We start from the raw sequence: 21,861 nt of genomic DNA, 5'->3' as shown, positions 1-21,861 counted from the left end.
GGAGTTGAAAGTCCGTGTTGCTCGGCGACAGCCCCAAAACATCACTGCTCTCGAGAAGATCTGCATGGAGGAATGGGCCAAAATACCAGCTACTGTGTGTGCAAACCTGGTAAAGACCTATAGTAATCGTTTGACCTCTGTTATTGCCAACAAAGGTTATATTACAAAGTATTGAGTTGAATTTTTGTCATTGACCAAATACTTATTTTCCACCATAATTTACAAATAAATTCTTTAAAAATCCTACAATGTGAATTCCTGGATTTTTTTTTTCACATTCTGTCTCTCACAGTTGAAGTGTACCTATGATGAAAATTACAGACCTCTGTCATTATTTTAAGTGGGAGAACTTGCACAATCGGTGGCTGACTAAATACTTTTTTGCCCCACTGTATGTATGTATAAATATTTGTATGAATATATGTATAAATATTTGTATGAATATATGTATAAATATGTGTATATATATGTGCGTGTGTATATATAAATGTATACGTGTGTGTGTATATATATATATGTGTGTGTTTACATAATATACTAATATAATGGATATGACATTATTATAACTGAAAATTAAGAGTATATGAACTATATATATATATTTTTTTTTAATGGTTATGTGACCATGTGCGTTGACCTTTATGTTAGCTGCATTCTTTTGTTTTATTTTTTTTGCACCATGACTAGGGAAGGTTGTTTGGATTGGGTCATATAAGTAAGTGCTGTAAGTACTTTAAAGGGTCACTGATCTGATTTACTCACATTGTCCACCAGATGGCAGCAAGTACGTCGCATTCAGAAACCCCCTGATATTTAAGCACTCATGGGCCAAATTGAAGAGGAAGAAGGGCTGCACTTGGCCCGCAGACCATAGTTTGGACACCCCTGCCTTAATGCCATTCTTTTATTGCTCAGTTATGAGCTCAGAAACAATCATGACTCGTTAACGAGCGCACACATTACACTATAAACATCAATTATGGGCAATTAAAGGGCCACACCCACACCCACACACACACACGGTGCCAGAGCGACTTACCACTGTGAATGCGCAGGTGCTCCTTCAGGTGGTGCTTGTATTTAAAGGCCTTGCCGCACTCGGTGCACTTGAATTTGCGGTTGCCTCCCGACTGCGTGACGAGTCTCTGTGGGAGCAGGAAGACACGCAATGACAACACCACCTTTGAACCGCCACTCACCCATCAATCAATGTTCATGTTTGTTTGTCATGTTTGGGACACAACTCCACTAAGGATCGTGCACTTTTACTTTGAAAATACTACTCTTGTATACGCCAGTCCCTTAGTTTCAATTCTATCTGACTAGAATGTCAACATTTTGTTCCATCACTGAACACAACTGTGACTTATTTACTCGAGATGTTACGATACCAATCATTCCTGAGTGAGTCAAATACCATCACGTCTGAAACGATACTTTTGTGTGTTAAAAATATTATTTTGATGATAAAATCTCATTTTTTATTACAAAATGTAAAAATTAGCTGATTTTAAGTGTTGTCCAGTTGTTACCGTAAATTCAGGACTAAAAGCCGCTACTTTTTACCTACACTTTGAACCCTGCGGCTTATAAAACACTGTGGCTAATTTAGTTTTTTCTTCGCTGGCGGCCATAATGCACAAAAACAAGCAAATGTACTAAATACTCGTTCCGTTTCCCAGCCGACCATAGCGTGTCTACTCGTGTGGATTCATCATTCATCACCCCAAGCAACGTTTTAAGTTTTACAATATAACTAAAACAATGTTTACTTACTAAACTGTCCCATGTGTGATGCCTGTAAAATGTCAATGTAAAAATTCTGGCAAATGAGATTATAATTTTTTACTGTAAAAAAATGGTACTATTTTTCAATTTACAGTAAAATGCTGTAAAAATCAATGTACATTTTTACAAAAAAATTCTGACATTTTTTCAAAGTATACCCTTTTTTTTTTTTTTTACAATAAAATTCTGGCAAATTAGATTATAATTTTTTACTGGAAAAAAATGGTACTATTTTTCCATTTACAGTAAAATTCTGTAAAAATCAATGTACATTTTACAATAAAATTCCAGTATACCATTTTTTTTACAATAAAATTCTGCCAAATGAGATTACAATTTTTTACTGTAAAAAAAAAAATGGTTACATTTTTTTTTTTTTTTTAATATTTTTCCATTCACAGTAAAATGCTGTAAAATCCATCGTACATTTTACAGTAAAATTCTGGGAGCTGAGCTGACATCTTTTCAAAGTATAAAAAAAATGCAGTATTGTTTAGAAAAAAAAAAGTATTTTACAATTAAATTCTGGCAAATGAGATTATAATTTTTTACTGTAAAAAATGGTTACTTTTTTTTTTTTTTTTACTATATTTCCATTCACAGTAAAATGCTGTAAAATCCATCGTACATTTTACAGTAAAATTCTGGCAGCTGAGCTGACATCTTTTTAAAGTATAAAAAAATGCAGTATTGTTTAGAAAAAAAAATATATTTTACAATTAAATTCTGGCAAATGAGATTATAATTTTTTACTGTAAAAAAATGGTTCCTTTTTTTTTTTTTTTTACTATATTTCCATTTACAGTAAAATGCTCTAAAAATCAACGTACATTTTACAGTAAAATTTTGGCAGCTGAGCTGACATCTTTTCAAAGTATAAAAAAAATGCAGTATTGTTTAGAAAAAAATACATATTTTACAATAAAATTCTGGCAAATTAGATTATAATTTTTTACTGGAAAAAAATTGTACTATTTTTCCATTTACAGTAAAATGCTGTAAAAATCAATGTACATTTTACAATAAAATTCTGACATTTTTTCAAAGTATACCATTTTTTTTTACAATAAAATTCTGCCAAATGAGATTACAATTTTTTACAGTAAAAAAAATGGTTATATATATATATTTTTTTTACTATTTTTTTTTAACTATTTTTCCATTCACAGTAAAATGCTGTAAAATCCATCGTACATTTTACAGTAAAATTCTGGCAGCTGAGCTGACATCTTTTCAAAGTATAAAAAAAATGCAGTATTGTTTAGAAAAAAAGATATATTTTACAATAAAATTCTGGCAAATTAGATTATAATATTTTACTGTAATTTTTTTTTACTATTTTTCCATTTACAGTAAAATGCTCTAAAAATCAACGTAAATTTTACAGTAAAATTGTGGCAGCTGAGCTGACATCTTTTCAAAGTATAAAAAAAATGCAGTATTGTTTAGAAAAAAATATATATTTTACAATAAAATTCTGGCAAATGAGATTATATTTTTTTACTGTAAAAAATGGTACTATTTTTCCATTTACAGTAAAATGCTGTAAAAATCAACGTACATTTTACAATAAAATTCTGACATTTTTTCAAAGTATACCTTTTTTTTTACAATAAAACTCTGGCAAATGAGATTATTTATTTTTTTACCGTAAAAAATGGTTAAAAAAAATCGTACTATTTCTTCATTTACAGCAAAATGCTGTAAAAAACATTGTATATTTTACAGTAAAATTATTGCAGCTGAGCTGACATCTTTTCAAAATATAAATAAAACAAATGCAATATTGTTTAGAAAAAATATATATTTTACAATAAAATTCTGGCAAATGAGATTATATTTTTTACTGTAAAAAAGGTGGCTGTTTTTCCATTTACAGTAAAATGCTGTAAAAATCAATGTACATTTTACAATAAAATTCTGACATTTTTTCAAAGTATACCATTTTTTTTACAATAAAATTCTGCCAAATGAGATTATAATTTTTTTACTGTAAAAAAATGGTTACATTTTTTTTTTTTTTTACTATTTTTCCATTCACAGTAAAATGCTGTAAAATCCATCGTACATTTTACAGTAAAATTCTGGCAGCTGAGCTGACATCTTTTCAAAGTATAAAAAAAATGCAGTATTGTTTAGAAAAAAAAATACATTTTACAATTAAATTCTGGCAAATTAGATTATAATTTTTTACTGGAAATTTTTTTTTACTATTTTTCCATTTACAGTAAAATGCTGTAAAAATCAATGTACATTTTACAATAAAATTCTGACATTTTTTCAAAGTATACCATTTTTTTTACAATAAAATTCTGCCAAATGAGATTACAATTTTTTACAGTAAAAAAAATGGTTATATATATATATTTTTTTACTATTTTTTTTAACTATTTTTCCATTCACAGTAAAATGCTGTAAAATCCATCGTACATTTTACAGTAAAATTATGGCAGCTGAGCTGACATCTTTTCAAAGTATAAAAAAAATGCAGTTTTGTTTAGAAAAAAAAATGTATTTTACAATTAAATTCTGGCAAATGAGATTATAATTTTTTACTGTAAAAAAATGGTTACATTTTTTTTTTTACTATATTTCCATTCACAGTAAAATGCTGTAAAAATCAACGTACATTTTTACAAAACAATTCTGACATGTTTTCAAAGTATACCCTTTTTTTTTTTACAATCAAATTCTAGCAAATTAGATTATAATTTTTTACTGGAAAAAAATGGTACTATTTTTCCATTTACAGTAAAATGCTGTAAAAATCAATGTACATTTTACAATAAAATTCTGACATTTTTTCAAAGTATACCATTTTTTTTTACAATAAAATTCTGCCAAATGAGATTATAATTTTTTACTGTAAAAAAATGGTTACATTTTTTTTTTTTTACTATTTTTCCATTTACAGTAAAATGCTCTAAAAATCAACGTACATTTTACAGTAACATTTTGGCAGCTGAGCTGACATCTTTTCAAAGTATAAAAAAAATGCAGTATTGTTTAGAAAAAAATATATATATTACAATAAAATTCTGGCAAATGAGATTATAATTTTTTACTGTAAAAAAATGGTACTATTTTTCCATTTACAGTAAAATGCTGTAAAAATCAACGTACATTTTTACAAAAAAATTCTGACATGTTTTCAAAGTATACCATTTTTTTTTTTACAATCAAATTCTGGCAAATTACATTATAATTTTTTACTGGAAAAAATTGTACTATTTTTCCATTTACAGTAAAATTCTGTAAAAATCAACGTACATTTTACAATAAAATTCTGACATTTTTTTAAAGTATACCATTTTTTTTTACAATAAAATTCTGCCAAATGAGATTACAATTTTTTACTGTAAAAAAAAATGGTTACATTTTTTTTTTTTTTTTTTACTATTTTTCCATTCACAGTAAAATGCTGTAAAATCCATCCTACATTTTACAGTAAAATTCTGGCAGCTGAGCTGACATCTTTTTAAAGTATAAAAAAAATGCAGTATTGTTTAGAAAAAAATATATATTTTACAATTAAATTGTGGCAAATGAGATTATAATTTTTTACTGTAAAAAAATGGCTAAATTTTTTTTTTTTTTTTACTATTTTTCCATTTACAGTAAAATGCTTTAAAAAACATCGTACATTTTACAGTAAAATTCTGGCAGCTGAGCTGACATCTTTTCAAAGTATAATAAAAATGCAGTATTGTTTAAAAATATATATATATTTTACAATAAAATTCTGGCAAATTAGATTATAATATTTTACTGTAATTTTTTTTACTATTTTTCCATTAACAGTAAAATGCTCTAAAAATCAACGTACATTTTATAGTAAAATTTTGGCAGCTGAGCTGACATCTTTTCAAAGTATAAAAAAAATGCAGTATTGTTTAGAAAAAAATATATATATATTACATTAAAATTCTGGCAAATGAGATTATAATTTTTTTACTGTAAAAAAGGGTACTATTATTCCATTTACAGTAAAATGCTGTAAAAATCAACGTACATTTTACAATAAAATTCTGACATTTTTTCAAAGTATACCATTGTTTTTTACAATAAAACTCTGGCAAATGAGATTATATTTTTTTTACCGTAAAAAATGGTAAACATTTTTTTTACTGTTTTTCCATTTACAGTAAAATGCTGTAAAAAAACATCGTACATTTTACAGTAAAATTCTGGCAGCTGAGCTGACATCTTTTCAAAATATAAATAAAACAAATGCAGTATTGTTTAGAAAAAATATATATTTTACAATAAAATTCTGGCAAATGAGATTAGAATTTTTTACTGTAAAAAAATGGTACTATTATTCCATTTACAGTAAAATGCTGTAAAATCCATCGTACATTTTACAGTAAAATGTTGGCAGCTGAGCTGACATCTTGTCAAAGTATAAAAAAAATGCAGTATTGTTTAGAAAAAAAAAATATTACAATAAAATTCTGGCAAATGAGATTATAATTTTTTACTGTAAAAAAATGGTACTATTATTCCATTTACAGTAAAATGCTGTAAAAATAAACGTACATTTTACAATAAAATTGTGACATTTTTCCAAAGTATACCATTTTTTTTTACAATAAAACTCTGGCAAATGAGATTATATTTTTTTACCGTAAAAAATGGTAAAAAAAAAAAATTGTACTATTTTTCCATTTACAGTAAAATGCTGTAAAAAACATCGTATATTTTATAGTAAAATTCTGGCAGCTGAGCTGACATCTTTTCAAAGTATAAAAAAAATGCAGTATTGTTTAGAAAAAAAAATATATTTTACAATAAAATTCTGGCAAACGAGATATTTTTTTACTGTAAAAAAATGGTACTATTTTTCCATTTACAGCAAAATGCTGTAAAAATCAACGTACATTTTACAATAAAATTCTGACATTTTTTCAAAGTATACCATTTTTTTTTTACAATAAAACTGTTATTTTAGATTACATTTTTTTTACCGTAAAAAATGGTTAAAAAAAAAAGTGTACTATTTTTCCATTTACAGTAAAATGCTGTAAAAAAAACATTGTACATTTTGCAGTAAAATTCTTGCAGCTGAGCTGACATCTTTTCAAAATAGAAATAAAACAAATGCAGTATTGTTTAGAAAAAAATATATATTTTACAATAAAACTCTGGCAAATGAGATTATATTTTTTTTACCGTAAAAAATGGTAAACATTTTTTTTTAACTATTTTTCCATTTACAGTAAAATGCTGTAAAAAAAACATTGTATATTTTACAGTAAAATTCTTGCAGCTGAGCTGACATCTTTTCAAAATATAAATAAAACAAATGCAGTATTATTTCGAAAAAATATATATTTTACAATAAAATTCTGGCAAATTAGATTATAATATTTTACTGTAATTTTTTTTTACTATTTTTCCATTTACAGTAAAATGCTCTAAAAATCAACGTACATTTTACAGTAAAATTTTGGCAGCTGAGCTGACATCTTTTCAAAGTATAAAAAAAATGCAGTATTGTTTAGAAGAAAAAAAAAATATTACAATACAATTCTGGCAAATGAGATAATTTTTTACTGTAAAAAAATGGTACTATTATTCCATTTACATTAAAATGCTGTAAAAATCAACATACATTTTACAATAAAATTCTGACATTTTTTCAAAGTATACCATTTTTTTTTACAATAAAACTCTGGCAAATGAGATTTATTTTTTTTTACCGTAAAAAATGGTAAACATTTTTTTTTTTTACTATTTTTCCATTTACAGTAAAATGCTCTAAAAATCAACATGAATTTTACAGTAAAATTCTGGCAGCTGAGCTGACATCTTTTCAAAGTATAAAAAAAATGCAGTATTGTTTAGAAAAAAAAATATATTTTACAATAAAATTCTGGCAAACGAGATTTTTTTTTACTGTAAAAAAATGGTACTATTTTTCCATTTACAGTAAAATGCTGTAAAAATCAACGTACATTTTACAATAAAATTCCGACATTTTTTCAAAGTATACCATTTTTTTTACAATAAAACTCTGGCAAATGAGATTTTTTTTTTTTTACCGTAAAAAATGGTAAAAAAAAATCGTACTATTTTTTCATTTACAGTAAAATGCTGTAAAAAACATTGTACATTTTACAGTAAAATTATTGCAGCTGAGCTGACATCTTTTCAAAGTATAAAAAAAATGCAGTATTGTTTAGAAAAAAAAAAAAATTTTACAATGAAATTCTGGCAAATGAGATTATATTTTTTTTACCGTAAAAAATGGTAAACATTTTTTTTTTTTTACTATTTTTCCATTTACAGTAAAATACATTGTACATTTTACAGTAAAATTCTTGCAGCTGAGCTGACATCTTTTCAAAATATAAATAAAACAAATGCAGTATTGTTTAGAAAATATATATATTTTACAATAAAATTCTGGCAAATGAGATTATATTTTTTTTACTGTAAAAAAAAGGTGACTGTTTTTCCATTTACAGTAATGTGCTGTAAAAACTACTGTGAATTTATGTAAAAATTCTTGCAACTGAGCTGACTTTTTTTTTAACCGTAAAATCTACAAAATGTTTTGTCCTGACATTGCATGTGAAAAAAAAAAAAATCCAATTCATCGGACAGTGATTTTAAAACTGTGCAAATAACCACTTGATGAAAGTACAGTGTTTTATTGTCCTATATTCAACACAAACTGTGTAAACAGAATGAAATCAAACCTCTGCCTCGTTCTTGATGAATACTTAGGCCTAAAGCGCTACTGTGTTTGAATGTGGGTCATTATGCTGGTACTTGATGAATATTTAGGCCTACTGTGTTTGAATACTTCTCTCTGGCACATTGTGTAACGATATCAGTCTGATACGTCTCGACTTTTTCTATCATTTTTTCCCCGACATCATGGACTTGAGTGCCTACCTGGTCCCGCCCTGACTTGTGGGCCGCCATGTGTCTCTCCAGCTGAGCGCGGTGTGCAAAGGTGTAGCTGCACTCGGGGCAGCTGAAGCACTCCTCCGTCTTCTCGTGACGATACTTGATGTGCTCCTTCAGCGAGCTGAAGCGCTTGTAGCCGCGCGCGCAGTACGGGCAGGTGAGCAGCTGCGAGAAGGAGTCCGGGGTCCCTGGGTGTGAGGGGGAGAAAACGCAAGTCTTTCACGGAGGCAAAAAATGTTCTCGCACCATCCAGGTGACCTGGGCTTCAGTGCGTTCTGACGGTATCGTCGGTACAGTATCAGAGCAGTGACGGTCACAACGGTCCAGCTCCCACACAGGTGAAACATTACTTAACAGGTGATGTATTAAGTCGCCCTGGGCACAGGTGGAATATACACACCTTTATCGCACAGGTGGACGTGACATTTGTTTACCCTCGGTGTCGCTCAGGGGGAGGAGCTAGCACCTGAGCAGGTGTCGCATTATGTAACAATAACCAATACTTGGGGTGTCCTGATACAACGACTGGAGTCGTCGATATGGGTTGATATCAGCAGATGACATGGCACCCCAAACCATCACTGATGGTGGAAACTTTACACTAGACTTCAGGCAACGTGGATCCTGTGCCTCTCCTGTCTTCCTCCAGACTCTGGGACCTCGATTTCCAAAGGAAATGCAAAATTTGCATGGTTGGGTGATGGTTTGGGGTGCCATGTCATCTGCTGGTGTCGGTCCACTCTGTTTCCTGAGATCCAGGGTCAACGCAGCCGTCTACCAGCAAGTTTTAGAGCACTTCATGCTTCCTGCTGCTGACCTGCTCTATGGAGATGGAGATTTCAAGTTCCAACAGGACTTGGCGCCTGCACACAGCGCAAAATCTACCCGTGCCTGGTTTACGGACCATGGTATTTCTGTTCTAAATTGGCCCGCCAACTCCCCTGACCTTAGCCCCATAGAAAATCTGTGGGGTATTGTGAAAAGGAAGATGCAGAATGCCAGACCCAAAAACGCAGAAGAGTTGAAGGCCACTATCAGAGCAACCTGGGCTCTCATTACACCTGAGCAGTGCCAGAAACTCATCGACTCCATGCCACGCCGCATTAACGCAGTAATTGAGGCAAAAGGAGCTCCAACCAAGTATTGAGTATTGTACATGCTCATATTTTTCATTTTCATACTTTTCAGTTGGCCAACATTTCTAAAAATCCCTTTTTTGTATTAGCCTTAAGTAATATTCTCATTTTGTGACACACGGAATTTTGGATTTTCATTTGTTGCCACTTCAAATCATCAAAATTAAATGAAATAAACATTTGAATGCATCAGTCTGTGTGCAATGAATAAATATAATGTACAAGTTACACCTTTTGAATGCAATTACTGAAATAAATCAAGTTTTTCAAAATATTCTAATTTACTGGCTTTTACCTGTATATGGATTAATATTAAGATTCATTTTCATAAAGTTTCGGTCTCGCAACTACGGTAAACAGCCGCCATCTTTTTTTCCCCGTAGAAGAGGAAGTGCTTCTTCTTCTACGCAAGCAACCGCCAAGGTAAGCACCCGCCCCCATAGAACAGGAAGCGCTTCTTCTTCTACTGTAAGCAACCACCCGCCCGCGTAGAAGAAGAAGAAGCGCGCGGATATTACGTTTCATTTCCTTTGTGTGTTTACATCTGTAAAGACCACAAAATGGCTCCTACTAAGCGACAGGGATCCGGTTCGTGAAAAGACGCAATCTCTCCATCCGCACACGGACTACTATTTCACAGCAACTGCCTAAAGACTTTCAAGAAAAGCTGGCTACTTTCCGTGCATATTGTAAAAACAAGATAGCTGAAAAAAATCCATGGACGAGGTTCCACTGACTTTTGATATTCCTGTGAACCGCACTGTGGATACAACGGGAGCACGTACGGTGAATATTCGCACCCCACAGGGAATGAGAAGTCATCCTTCACTGTGGTTCTAGCTTGCCATGCTAATGGCCAGAAACTTCCACCCATGGTGATATTCAAAAGGAAGACCTTGCCAAAAGAGACCTTTCCAGCCGGCGTCATCATAAAAGCTAACTCGAAGGGATGGATGAAGAAAAGATGAGCGAGTGGTTAAGGTAAGTTTAAGTTTACGCGAAGAGGCCGGGTGGCTTTTTTTCACGCAGCTCCGTCCATGTTGATATACGACTCCATGCGCGCCCACATCACGCTGGTTTTTAATATATTATTAAAGTTTGACTGACCTATCTGACTGTTTTTTTGACATTCCTTTAGCGCAGTTAGATGCGGCTTACAACACGGGGCGGCTTATAGGTGGACAAAGTTTTGAAATATGCCGTTCATTGAAGGCGCGGCTTATAACCCAGGGCGCCTTATGGTGCGGAAAATACGGTAAGTTGAATGATGCGGACACGCTTGTTACTGGATATATAAATACGCTTCCTGCCTTGGGAGACTTTGTATGTGTAAGTAATGTGCAACTGTCATTATTTGGTGCTTGTTTATGTTGTCACCTTTTTATCGTTCAATGACTATTATCTATGTCTTAGCTTGTGTGCTTAGCCGTTGTGTAGCTGCTAGCTCCAAGTAGCCTATAGCCTCGCATGTTTACCTTTTGTAAATGACTCCAGTAAAATTGAAGAAAGTGTGTGTTTATTGGAGGACATTTAGATGTTAACTGTCTTGTCAGCTTTGTACACTCTGTTTGTATCGCACATGATATCACACACAAGTGAACACTCTGCTTGTATCGCACGTGATATCACACACAAGTGAACACTCTGCTTGTATCGCACGTGATATCCCACACAAGTGAACTCGCTGCAGGACTGCTAGTATTATTTTCCCAATTTCTGTAGGACCGCTTGCGTCGCACATGGTATCGCACATGATATCGCACAATTTTTGGTCAATACTCAAAAGTACAAATAAAGTAAAGATCAGTTAAATGTAAAAAGTAGACTTTTGTCACCTACAAGTCAAAAGATTTGTTATGCTTCTTCACATAATTACGTTGAAAGTCAGTATTTTTGCGGTACCGTTCTCGTCGGGAGTGCTGGCGTCGGGAGTGCCGTGACCCTGCAGCTCGTCCTCCGGGGCTTCTGGGTAAATGACGGCCGTGTCGCCCTGCTGGAGCATCTCCTCCACCAAGGCGTCGGTGCTGGCGTCGTCCTCGCCGTCCGACACGCACTCTTCTTTCACTAGGGGGCGACAAACTGCATGCTTATTATTATTATTATTATTATTAATAAAGACATACAGGAAGTGGCCACACCCACAAAGTCAATGCCTCTCTTTGATTGGTGAATCGATGTAATATTATGTATATGTATTCTTTATGTGCTCCTTTGATAATAAATTATATCATGTCAACCTTTCACAAGACTTCAATTTGTTCATTGAAAGTATAAACACTTTTTACAGTAAACAAATGGTAAAACAGTACTAAACAATTCCATAAAAAAAAAAATTTGGTGTCATTATTAACTTTCTGTCCAAGCTTGTATAATCTACTGCCTTGTTCAATTGTAAAAAATATTCTGTGCCTAAAATTCACATTTCTATCACAATGATCATACTGTAAACATGGTAAGCTAACTTCATTAAAATTAATAGTCCTGTCAATAGCATGGAATTACAATTCAAATGTAGTTTTTTTGTAAGCCTTTCAAAAGAATTCAAAATGTGAAAAATTAATGAAAATGAATTGAAGCCATCAGACACTTGAAAAGTGGCACATCACATCTCTAATGTAATCATTTGAACTTTTCAACAGAAATAGCACTGCAAAAATATTAAGGACATACTTCTGTATTTTGGTAGTTATGCTGTCAACATTTAACAAGATTTCTTCAACTTGGACTTGAAAGCATAAATAGTATAAACACTTTTAACAGTATGTCGTGCTGTGAAATACAGCCGACAGGATTGCACACCAAACACGAAGCAAGGCCAAAGCGCATGCATGGTGCAGGAGAACAAAGGACTTCTTTCATTTAAGGTTTGTGATAAACCATCAAACTCATTCGTTAAAAGGACTCTATAGTAATATAAAGCGAATTTTTCTGGACATTATCATGCAAGAAAAGTTTATTTTTGGGATCGCGATCACCGCGTGATGATTTTTAAAGGTTGCATTACAAACATTTAACTGTCCCATGTGATCAGCCAGTGCGATTGGAAGTCCATGCTCAATTATTGCCTCCGTAAATAAAACTTCGGCATTTATCACATCCAAAGAATCTGTTTGGGCGACGAAAAACGTTGAAAGTTTTCCACTTGTATCGCTAGCAACGGCATTAGACTTGTGTTTTTTTGTCCCAACGTGGTCTTTTACATCGCTAATTCCTCCGTGTCCGATCGAAAAATCTTGTCTGCACAAGGTGCAATTCGCGTAGTTTTCACCCTTTTTTTTTTTTAAATTAATGAAAAACCCGGAATAGGTTGATGAAAATTGTACGAATTACGGGAAAACCGGAGTAGTTGGCAGGCTCACTAATGCCTTGCATCATCTATATTAGATCGGGCGGATGGCGGGCGGGTGCAGTTCTGATCAAACGTTACATCGGGTGGATGGCGGATGGTTGACGACTTTCTGACGCGGTTGCGGATGAAATAAATTGCCTATCCGCGCATCTCTAATAAATAGTATAAACACTTTTAACAGTATAACAGTACTAAACAATTCCAATAGATAACATTGGTGTCATTGCCTTTTTGTTTGCTCAATTATTGCCTCCGTAAATAAAACTTTGGCATTTATCACATCCAAAGAATCTGTTTGGGCGACGAAAAACATTGAAAGTTTTCCACTTGTATCGCTAGCAACGGCATTAGACTTGTGTTTTTTTGTCCCAACGTGGTCTTTTACATCGCTAATTCCTCCGTGTCCGATCGAAAAATCTTGTCTGCACAAGGTGCAATTCGCGTAGTTTTCACCGTTTTTGGAACTGATAATTATTCCCGGATAGGCTTTTGAATATTCTTCACGGAATGACTGCAGTTTTCTTTTCCGTTTAAGACTCGTTTGCGATTTTTCTCCGGCTGATTCCATGATCGTTCGCTTGTTTGGAAACAATGGCAACTGGTGCCTCGGGCTTGGCAGCGGTGCTATAAATAGCCTCGCACATGGCATTCGGAATGGCTCGATAGGAAGTTACGGGAAGCACTGGTAGGGCTGGGCGATATGACTAAACAATGTATCACGATATAAGTGTTTCATATCAGTCGATATCGATAATTATTGATAAAAAAAAACAAAACTATTCTAAATAAAGACCAGGAGAAAAAAGGCTGAATTTAAATACTTTTATTTTAAATATAAGTAGGTAGAATGTCCTTCGCTAATTGATCCACCACTGCATCCGTTATTTCTTTATAACGTTTTGAATTTTTGTCATATGGCACTGCTGCCGAGTATCTCTCGATGGTGGTCTGTTGTTGCCGCTTCGGTGCTGTTCCACTTGCACCGGCTGATGTAGATGCTTGTGGTTGTTTGTTACTGCTGTACTCCAGCGGGTGAGAGCGGCTCAGGTGGTAAAATAAGTTTGTCGTGTCCCCAGACTTGGTCGGGACGACGACCTTGCAAAGTTTGCAGACAGTATTACTCTTGATTCGTATCGGACTTAAAAAATCCAAAATACTGCCAAACTGGTGACGTGACATTTCCTTTTTTATTTACAATTTCCTCTCGTGCCGCCGCACTCATATTCCCGTTTTGTTTCACTCCTCGTCGTCAGCTCGCCGTTGTTGCTTTTTTTTTTCCTGTTAGCATTTCCCAGAATGCCTTGCGGTTCAGGCTCGGCATTTCTTCCTATTTTTTCTAACAGAACTCATTGAAATTATCGAACGTTCTATCGACCCCATTTTCTATTGATATTGATCACATGTCTATCGCGATATATATTGTTATTGTTTTATCGCCCAGCCCTAGGAAGCAGTGTCGATTGTCATTGTTGTTACGCGATTTCGTGAATAAAACTTAAAAAAAATTAAAAAAAATTTAATTAATGGAAAACCGTATTTTTTATCACTGCAACCGTAACCCGGAATAGGTTGATGAAAACCGTACTAATTACGGGAAAACCGGAGTAGTTGGCAGGTATGCACCAAGTGACAACACACACCTGGTCTAACACCAAGTGACAACACACACCTGGTCTAACACCAAGTGACAACACACACCTGGTCTAACACCAAGTGACAACACACACCTGGTCTAACACCAAGTGACAACACACACCTGGTCTACACCAAGTGACAACACACACCTGGTCTACACCAAGTGACAACACACACCTGGTCTACACTAAGTGACAACACACACCTGGTCTACACCAAGTGACAACACACACCTGGTCTACACCAAGTGACAACACACACCTGGTCTACACCAAGTGACAACACACAACTGGTCTACACTAAGTGACAACACACACCTGGTCTACACCAAGTGACAACACACACCTGGTCTAACACCAAGTGACAACACACAACTGGTCTACACTAAGTGACAACACACACCTGGTCTACACCAAGTGACAACACACACCTGGTCTAACACCAAGTGACAACACACACCTGGTCTACACCAAGTGACAACACACACCTGGTCTAACACCAAGTGACAACACACACCTGGTCTACACCAAGTGACAAAACACAACTGGTCTACACCAAGTGACAACACACACCTGGTCTACACCAAGTGACAACACACACCTGGTCTACACCAAGTGACAACACACACCTGGTCTACACTAAGTGACAACACACACCTGGTCTACACTAAGTGACAACACACACCTGGTCTACACCAAGTGACAACACACACCTGGTCTAACACCAAGTGACAACACACACCTGGTCTAACACCAAGTGACAACACACACCTGGTCTACACCAAGTGACAAAACACAACTGGTCTACACCAAGTGACAACACACACCTGGTCTACACCAAGTGACAACACACACCTGGTCTACACCAAGTGACAACACACACCTGGTCTACACTAAGTGACAACACACACCTGGTCTACACTAAGTGACAACACACACCTGGTCTACACCAAGTGACAACACACACCTGGTCTAACACCAAGTGACAACACACACCTGGTCTACACCAAGTGACAACACACACCTGGTCTACACCAAGTGACAACACACACCTGGTCTAACACCAAGTGACAACACACACCTGGTCTACACCAAGTGACAACACACACCTGGTCTACACCAAGTGACAACACACACCTGGTCTACACCAAGTGACAACACACACCTGGTCTACACCAAGTGACAACACACCTGGTCTAACACTAAGTGACAACACACACCTGGTCTAACACCAAGTGACAACACACACCTGGTCTACACCAAGTGACAACACACACCTGGTCTAACACCAAGTGACAACACACACCTGGTCTAACACCAAGTGACAACACACACCTGGTCTACACCAAGTGACAACACACACCTGGTCTACACCAAGTGACAACACACACCTGGTCTACACCAAGTGACAACACACACCTGGTCTACACCAAGTGACAACACACACCTGGTCTAACACTAAGTGACAACACACACCTGGTCTACACCAAGTGACAACACACACCTGGTCTACACCAAGTGACAACACACACCTGGTCTAACACCAAGTGACAACACACACCTGGTCTACACCAAGTGACAACACACACCTGGTCTACACCAAGTGACAACACACACCTGGTCTACACCAAGTGACAACACACACCTGGTCTAACACTAAGTGACAACACACACCTGGTCTACACCAAGTGACAACACACACCTGGTCTACACCAAGTGACAACACACACCTGGTCTACCACCAAGTGACAACACACACCTGGTCTACACCAAGTGACAACACACACCTGGTCTACACCAAGTGACAACACACACCTGGTCTACACTAAGTGACAACACACACCTGCTCTAACACTAAGTGACAACACACACCTGGTCTACACTAAGTGACAACACACACCTGGTCTACACCAAGTGACAACACACAACTGGTCTACACTAAGTGACAACACACACCTGGTCTACACCAAGTGACAACACACACCTGGTCTAACACCAAGTGACAACACACAACTGGTCTACACTAAGTGACAACACACACCTGGTCTACACCAAGTGACAACACACACCTGGTCTAACACCAAGTGACAACACACACCTGGTCTACACCAAGTGACAAAACACAACTGGTCTACACCAAGTGAGTCTACACCAAGTGACAACACACACCTGGTCTACACCAAGTGACAACACACACCTGGTCTACACTAAGTGACAACACACACCTGGTCTACACTAAGTGACAACACACACCTGGTCTACACCAAGTGACAACACACACCTGGTCTAACACCAAGTGACAACACACACCTGGTCTACACCAAGTGACAACACACACCTGGTCTAACACCAAGTGACAACACACACCTGGTCTACACCAAGTGACAACACACACCTGGTCTACACCAAGAGACAACACACCTGGTCTAACACTAAGTGACAACACACACCTGGTCTAACACCAAGTGACAACACACACCTGGTCTACACCAAGTGACAACACACACCTGGTCTACACCAAGTGACAACACACACCTGGTCTAACACCAAGTGACAACACACACCTGGTCTACACCAAGTGACAACACACACCTGGTCCAACACCAAGTGACAACACACACCTGGTCTACACCAAGTGACAACACACACCTGGTCTACACCAAGTGACAACACACACCTGGTCTACACCAAGTGACAACACACACCTGGTCTACACTAAGTGACAACACACACCTGGTCTACACCAAGTGACAACACACACCTGCTCTAACACTAAGTCACAACACACACCTGGTCTACACCAAGTGACAACACACACCTGGTCTACACCAAGTGACAACACACACCTGGTCTACACCAAGTGACAACACACACCTGGTCTAACACCAAGTGACAACACACACCTGGTCTACACCAAGTGACAAAACACAACTGGTCTACACCAAGTGAGTCTACACCAAGTGACAACACACACCTGGTCTACACCAAGTGACAACACACACCTGGTCTACACTAAGTGACAACACACACCTGGTCTACACTAAGTGACAACACACACCTGGTCTACACCAAGTGACAACACACACCTGGTCTAACACCAAGTGACAACACACACCTGGTCTACACCAAGTGACAACACACACCTGGTCTAACACCAAGTGACAACACACACCTGGTCTACACCAAGTGACAACACACACCTGGTCTAACACCAAGTGACAACACACACCTGGTCTACACCAAGTGACAACACACACCTGGTCTACACCAAGTGACAACACACACCTGGTCTACACCAAGTGACAACACACACCTGGTCTAACACTAAGTGACAACACACACCTGGTCTACACCAAGTGACAACACACACCTGGTCTACACCAAGTGACAACACACACCTGGTCTACCACCAAGTGACAACACACACCTGGTCTACACCAAGTGACAACACACACCTGGTCTACACCAAGTGACAACACACACCTGGTCTACACCAAGTGACAACACACACCTGGTCTACACCAAGTGACAACACACACCTGGTCTACACCAAGTGACAACACACACCTGGTCTAACACTAAGTGACAACACACACCTGGTCTACACCAAGTGACAACACACACCTGGTCTACACCAAGTGACAACACACACCTGGTCTAACACCAAGTGACAACACACACCTGGTCTACACCAAGTGACAACACACACCTGGTCTACACCAAGTGACAACACACACCTGGTCTACACCAAGTGACAACACACACCTGGTCTAACACTAAGTGACAACACACACCTGGTCTACACCAAGTGACAACACACACCTGGTCTACACCAAGTGACAACACACACCTGGTCTACCACCAAGTGACAACACACACCTGGTCTACACCAAGTGACAACACACACCTGGTCTACACCAAGTGACAACACACACCTGGTCTACACTAAGTGACAACACACACCTGCTCTAACACTAAGTGACAACACACACCTGGTCTACACTAAGTGACAACACACACCTGGTCTACACCAAGTGACAACACACAACTGGTCTACACTAAGTGACAACACACACCTGGTCTACACCAAGTGACAACACACACCTGGTCTAACACCAAGTGACAACACACAACTGGTCTACACTAAGTGACAACACACACCTGGTCTACACCAAGTGACAACACACACCTGGTCTAACACCAAGTGACAACACACACCTGGTCTACACCAAGTGACAAAACACAACTGGTCTACACCAAGTGAGTCTACACCAAGTGACAACACACACCTGGTCTACACCAAGTGACAACACACACCTGGTCTACACTAAGTGACAACACACACCTGGTCTACACTAAGTGACAACACACACCTGGTCTACACCAAGTGACAACACACACCTGGTCTAACACCAAGTGACAACACACACCTGGTCTACACCAAGTGACAACACACACCTGGTCTAACACCAAGTGACAACACACACCTGGTCTACACCAAGTGACAACACACACCTGGTCTACACCAAGAGACAACACACCTGGTCTAACACTAAGTGACAACACACACCTGGTCTAACACCAAGTGACAACACACACCTGGTCTACACCAAGTGACAACACACACCTGGTCTACACCAAGTGACAACACACACCTGGTCTAACACCAAGTGACAACACACACCTGGTCTACACCAAGTGACAACACACACCTGGTCCAACACCAAGTGACAACACACACCTGGTCTACACCAAGTGACAACACACACCTGGTCTACACCAAGTGACAACACACACCTGGTCTACACCAAGTGACAACACACACCTGGTCTACACTAAGTGACAACACACACCTGGTCTACACCAAGTGACAACACACACCTGCTCTAACACTAAGTCACAACACACACCTGGTCTACACCAAGTGACAACACACACCTGGTCTACACCAAGTGACAACACACACCTGGTCTACACCAAGTGACAACACACACCTGGTCTAACACCAAGTGACAACACACACCTGGTCTACACCAAGTGACAAAACACAACTGGTCTACACCAAGTGAGTCTACACCAAGTGACAACACACACCTGGTCTACACCAAGTGACAACACACACCTGGTCTACACTAAGTGACAACACACACCTGGTCTACACTAAGTGACAACACACACCTGGTCTACACCAAGTGACAACACACACCTGGTCTAACACCAAGTGACAACACACACCTGGTCTACACCAAGTGACAACACACACCTGGTCTAACACCAAGTGACAACACACACCTGCTCTACACCAAGTGACAACACACACCTGGTCTACACCAAGAGACAACACACCTGGTCTAACACTAAGTGACAACACACACCTGGTCTAACACCAAGTGACAACACACACCTGGTCTACACCAAGTGACAACACACACCTGGTCTACACCAAGTGACAACACACACCTGGTCTAACACCAAGTGACAACACACACCTGGTCTACACCAAGTGACAACACACACCTGGTCTAACACCAAGTGACAACACACACCTGGTCTACACCAAGTGACAACACACACCTGGTCTACACCAAGTGACAACACACACCTGGTCTACACCAAGTGACAACACACACCTGGTCTACACTAAGTGACAACACACACCTGGTCTACACCAAGTGACAACACACACCTGCTCTAACACTAAGTCACAACACACACCTGGTCTACACCAAGTGACAACACACACCTGGTCTACACCAAGTGACAACACACACCTGGTCTACACCAAGTGACAACACACACCTGGTCTACACTAAGTGACAACACACACCTGGTCTAACACCAAGTGACAACACACACCTGGTCTACACCAAGTGACAACACACACCTGGTCTACACCAAGTGACAACACACACCTGGTCTACACCAAGTGACAACACACACCTGGTCTAACACCAAGTGACAACACACACCTGGTCTAACACCAAGTGACAACACACACCTGGTCTACACCAAGTGACAACACACACCTGGTCTACACCAAGTGACAACACACACCTGGTCTACACCAAGTGACAACACACACCTGGTCTAACACCAAGTGACAACACACACCTGGTCTACACCAAGTGACAACACACACCTGGTCTAACACCAAGTGACAACACACACCTGGTCTACACCAAGTGACAACACACACCTGGTCTACACCAAGTGACAACACACACCTGGTCTACACCAAGTGACAACACACACCTGGTCTACACTAAGTGACAACACACACCTGGTCTACACCAAGTGACAACACACACCTGGTCTACACCAAGTGACAACACACACCTGGTCTACACCAAGTGACAACACACACCTGGTCTACACTAAGTGACAACACACACCTGGTCTAACACCAAGTGACAACACACACCTGGTCTACACCAAGTGACAACACACACCTGGTCTACACCAAGTGACAACACACACCTGGTCTAACACCAAGTGACAACACACACCTGGTCTACACCAAGTGACAACACACACCTGGTGACAACACACACCTGGTCTGACCACAGAACTTTCCTCCAGAAGGTCTTATCTTTGTCCATGTGATGTCAGATGAAACAAAAATGGAGCCACAATACCCAGCAATATGAGTTGAGGCATTAAATCCCAGGAACACCAATTCCTACCGTCACGCATGGTGGTGGTAGTATTTTGCTGCCAATGGAACTGCCGCTTTAAATGGGACAATGAAAAAGGAGGATTAGCTCCAAGTTAAAATCATCAGCCCGGAGGTTTGGGTCTTGGGCACAGTTGGGCGTTCCAACAGGACAATGACCCCCAAACACACCTCAAAAGTGGTAAAGGAATGGCTAAATCAGGCTAGAATGAAGGTTTTAGATTGGCCTTCCCAAAGTCCTGACTTAAAGGTGTGGACAATGCTGAGGAAACCAGTCCAACACATTTAGCTGAACTGCAGCAATTTAGTGGTCAAGTGGTCAAGCAGAAGCTTGACCACTTGTTGACAACTGATGTTTGTAAG

The 21,861-nt window shown here is 37.8% G+C and overlaps 1 protein-coding gene across 1 annotated transcript in view; it reads right to left on the bottom strand.

The window, feature by feature from the left end:
- zeb1b (zinc finger E-box binding homeobox 1b) overlaps positions 1-21,861 on the bottom strand; it is a 171,318-nt gene that overhangs the window by 24,819 nt on the left and 124,638 nt on the right. The window contains exons 3-5 of the mRNA XM_061965941.2: positions 11,745-11,906; positions 8,692-8,894; positions 1,040-1,145 (exon numbers count right to left, since the gene is read on the bottom strand). Coding sequence (XP_061821925.1) covers positions 1,040-1,145; positions 8,692-8,894; positions 11,745-11,906 — 471 coding nt within the window. The remainder of the gene's footprint in view (positions 1-1,039; positions 1,146-8,691; positions 8,895-11,744; positions 11,907-21,861) is intronic.

The sequence above is a fragment of the Nerophis lumbriciformis genome, linkage group LG07 (assembly GCF_033978685.3).
Source record: "Nerophis lumbriciformis linkage group LG07, RoL_Nlum_v2.1, whole genome shotgun sequence".
NCBI classification, from domain to species: Eukaryota; Metazoa; Chordata; class Actinopteri; order Syngnathiformes; family Syngnathidae; genus Nerophis; species Nerophis lumbriciformis.
Note: the sequence above shows the minus strand (reverse complement) of the source record. Positions and strands in the feature narration are given on the sequence as shown.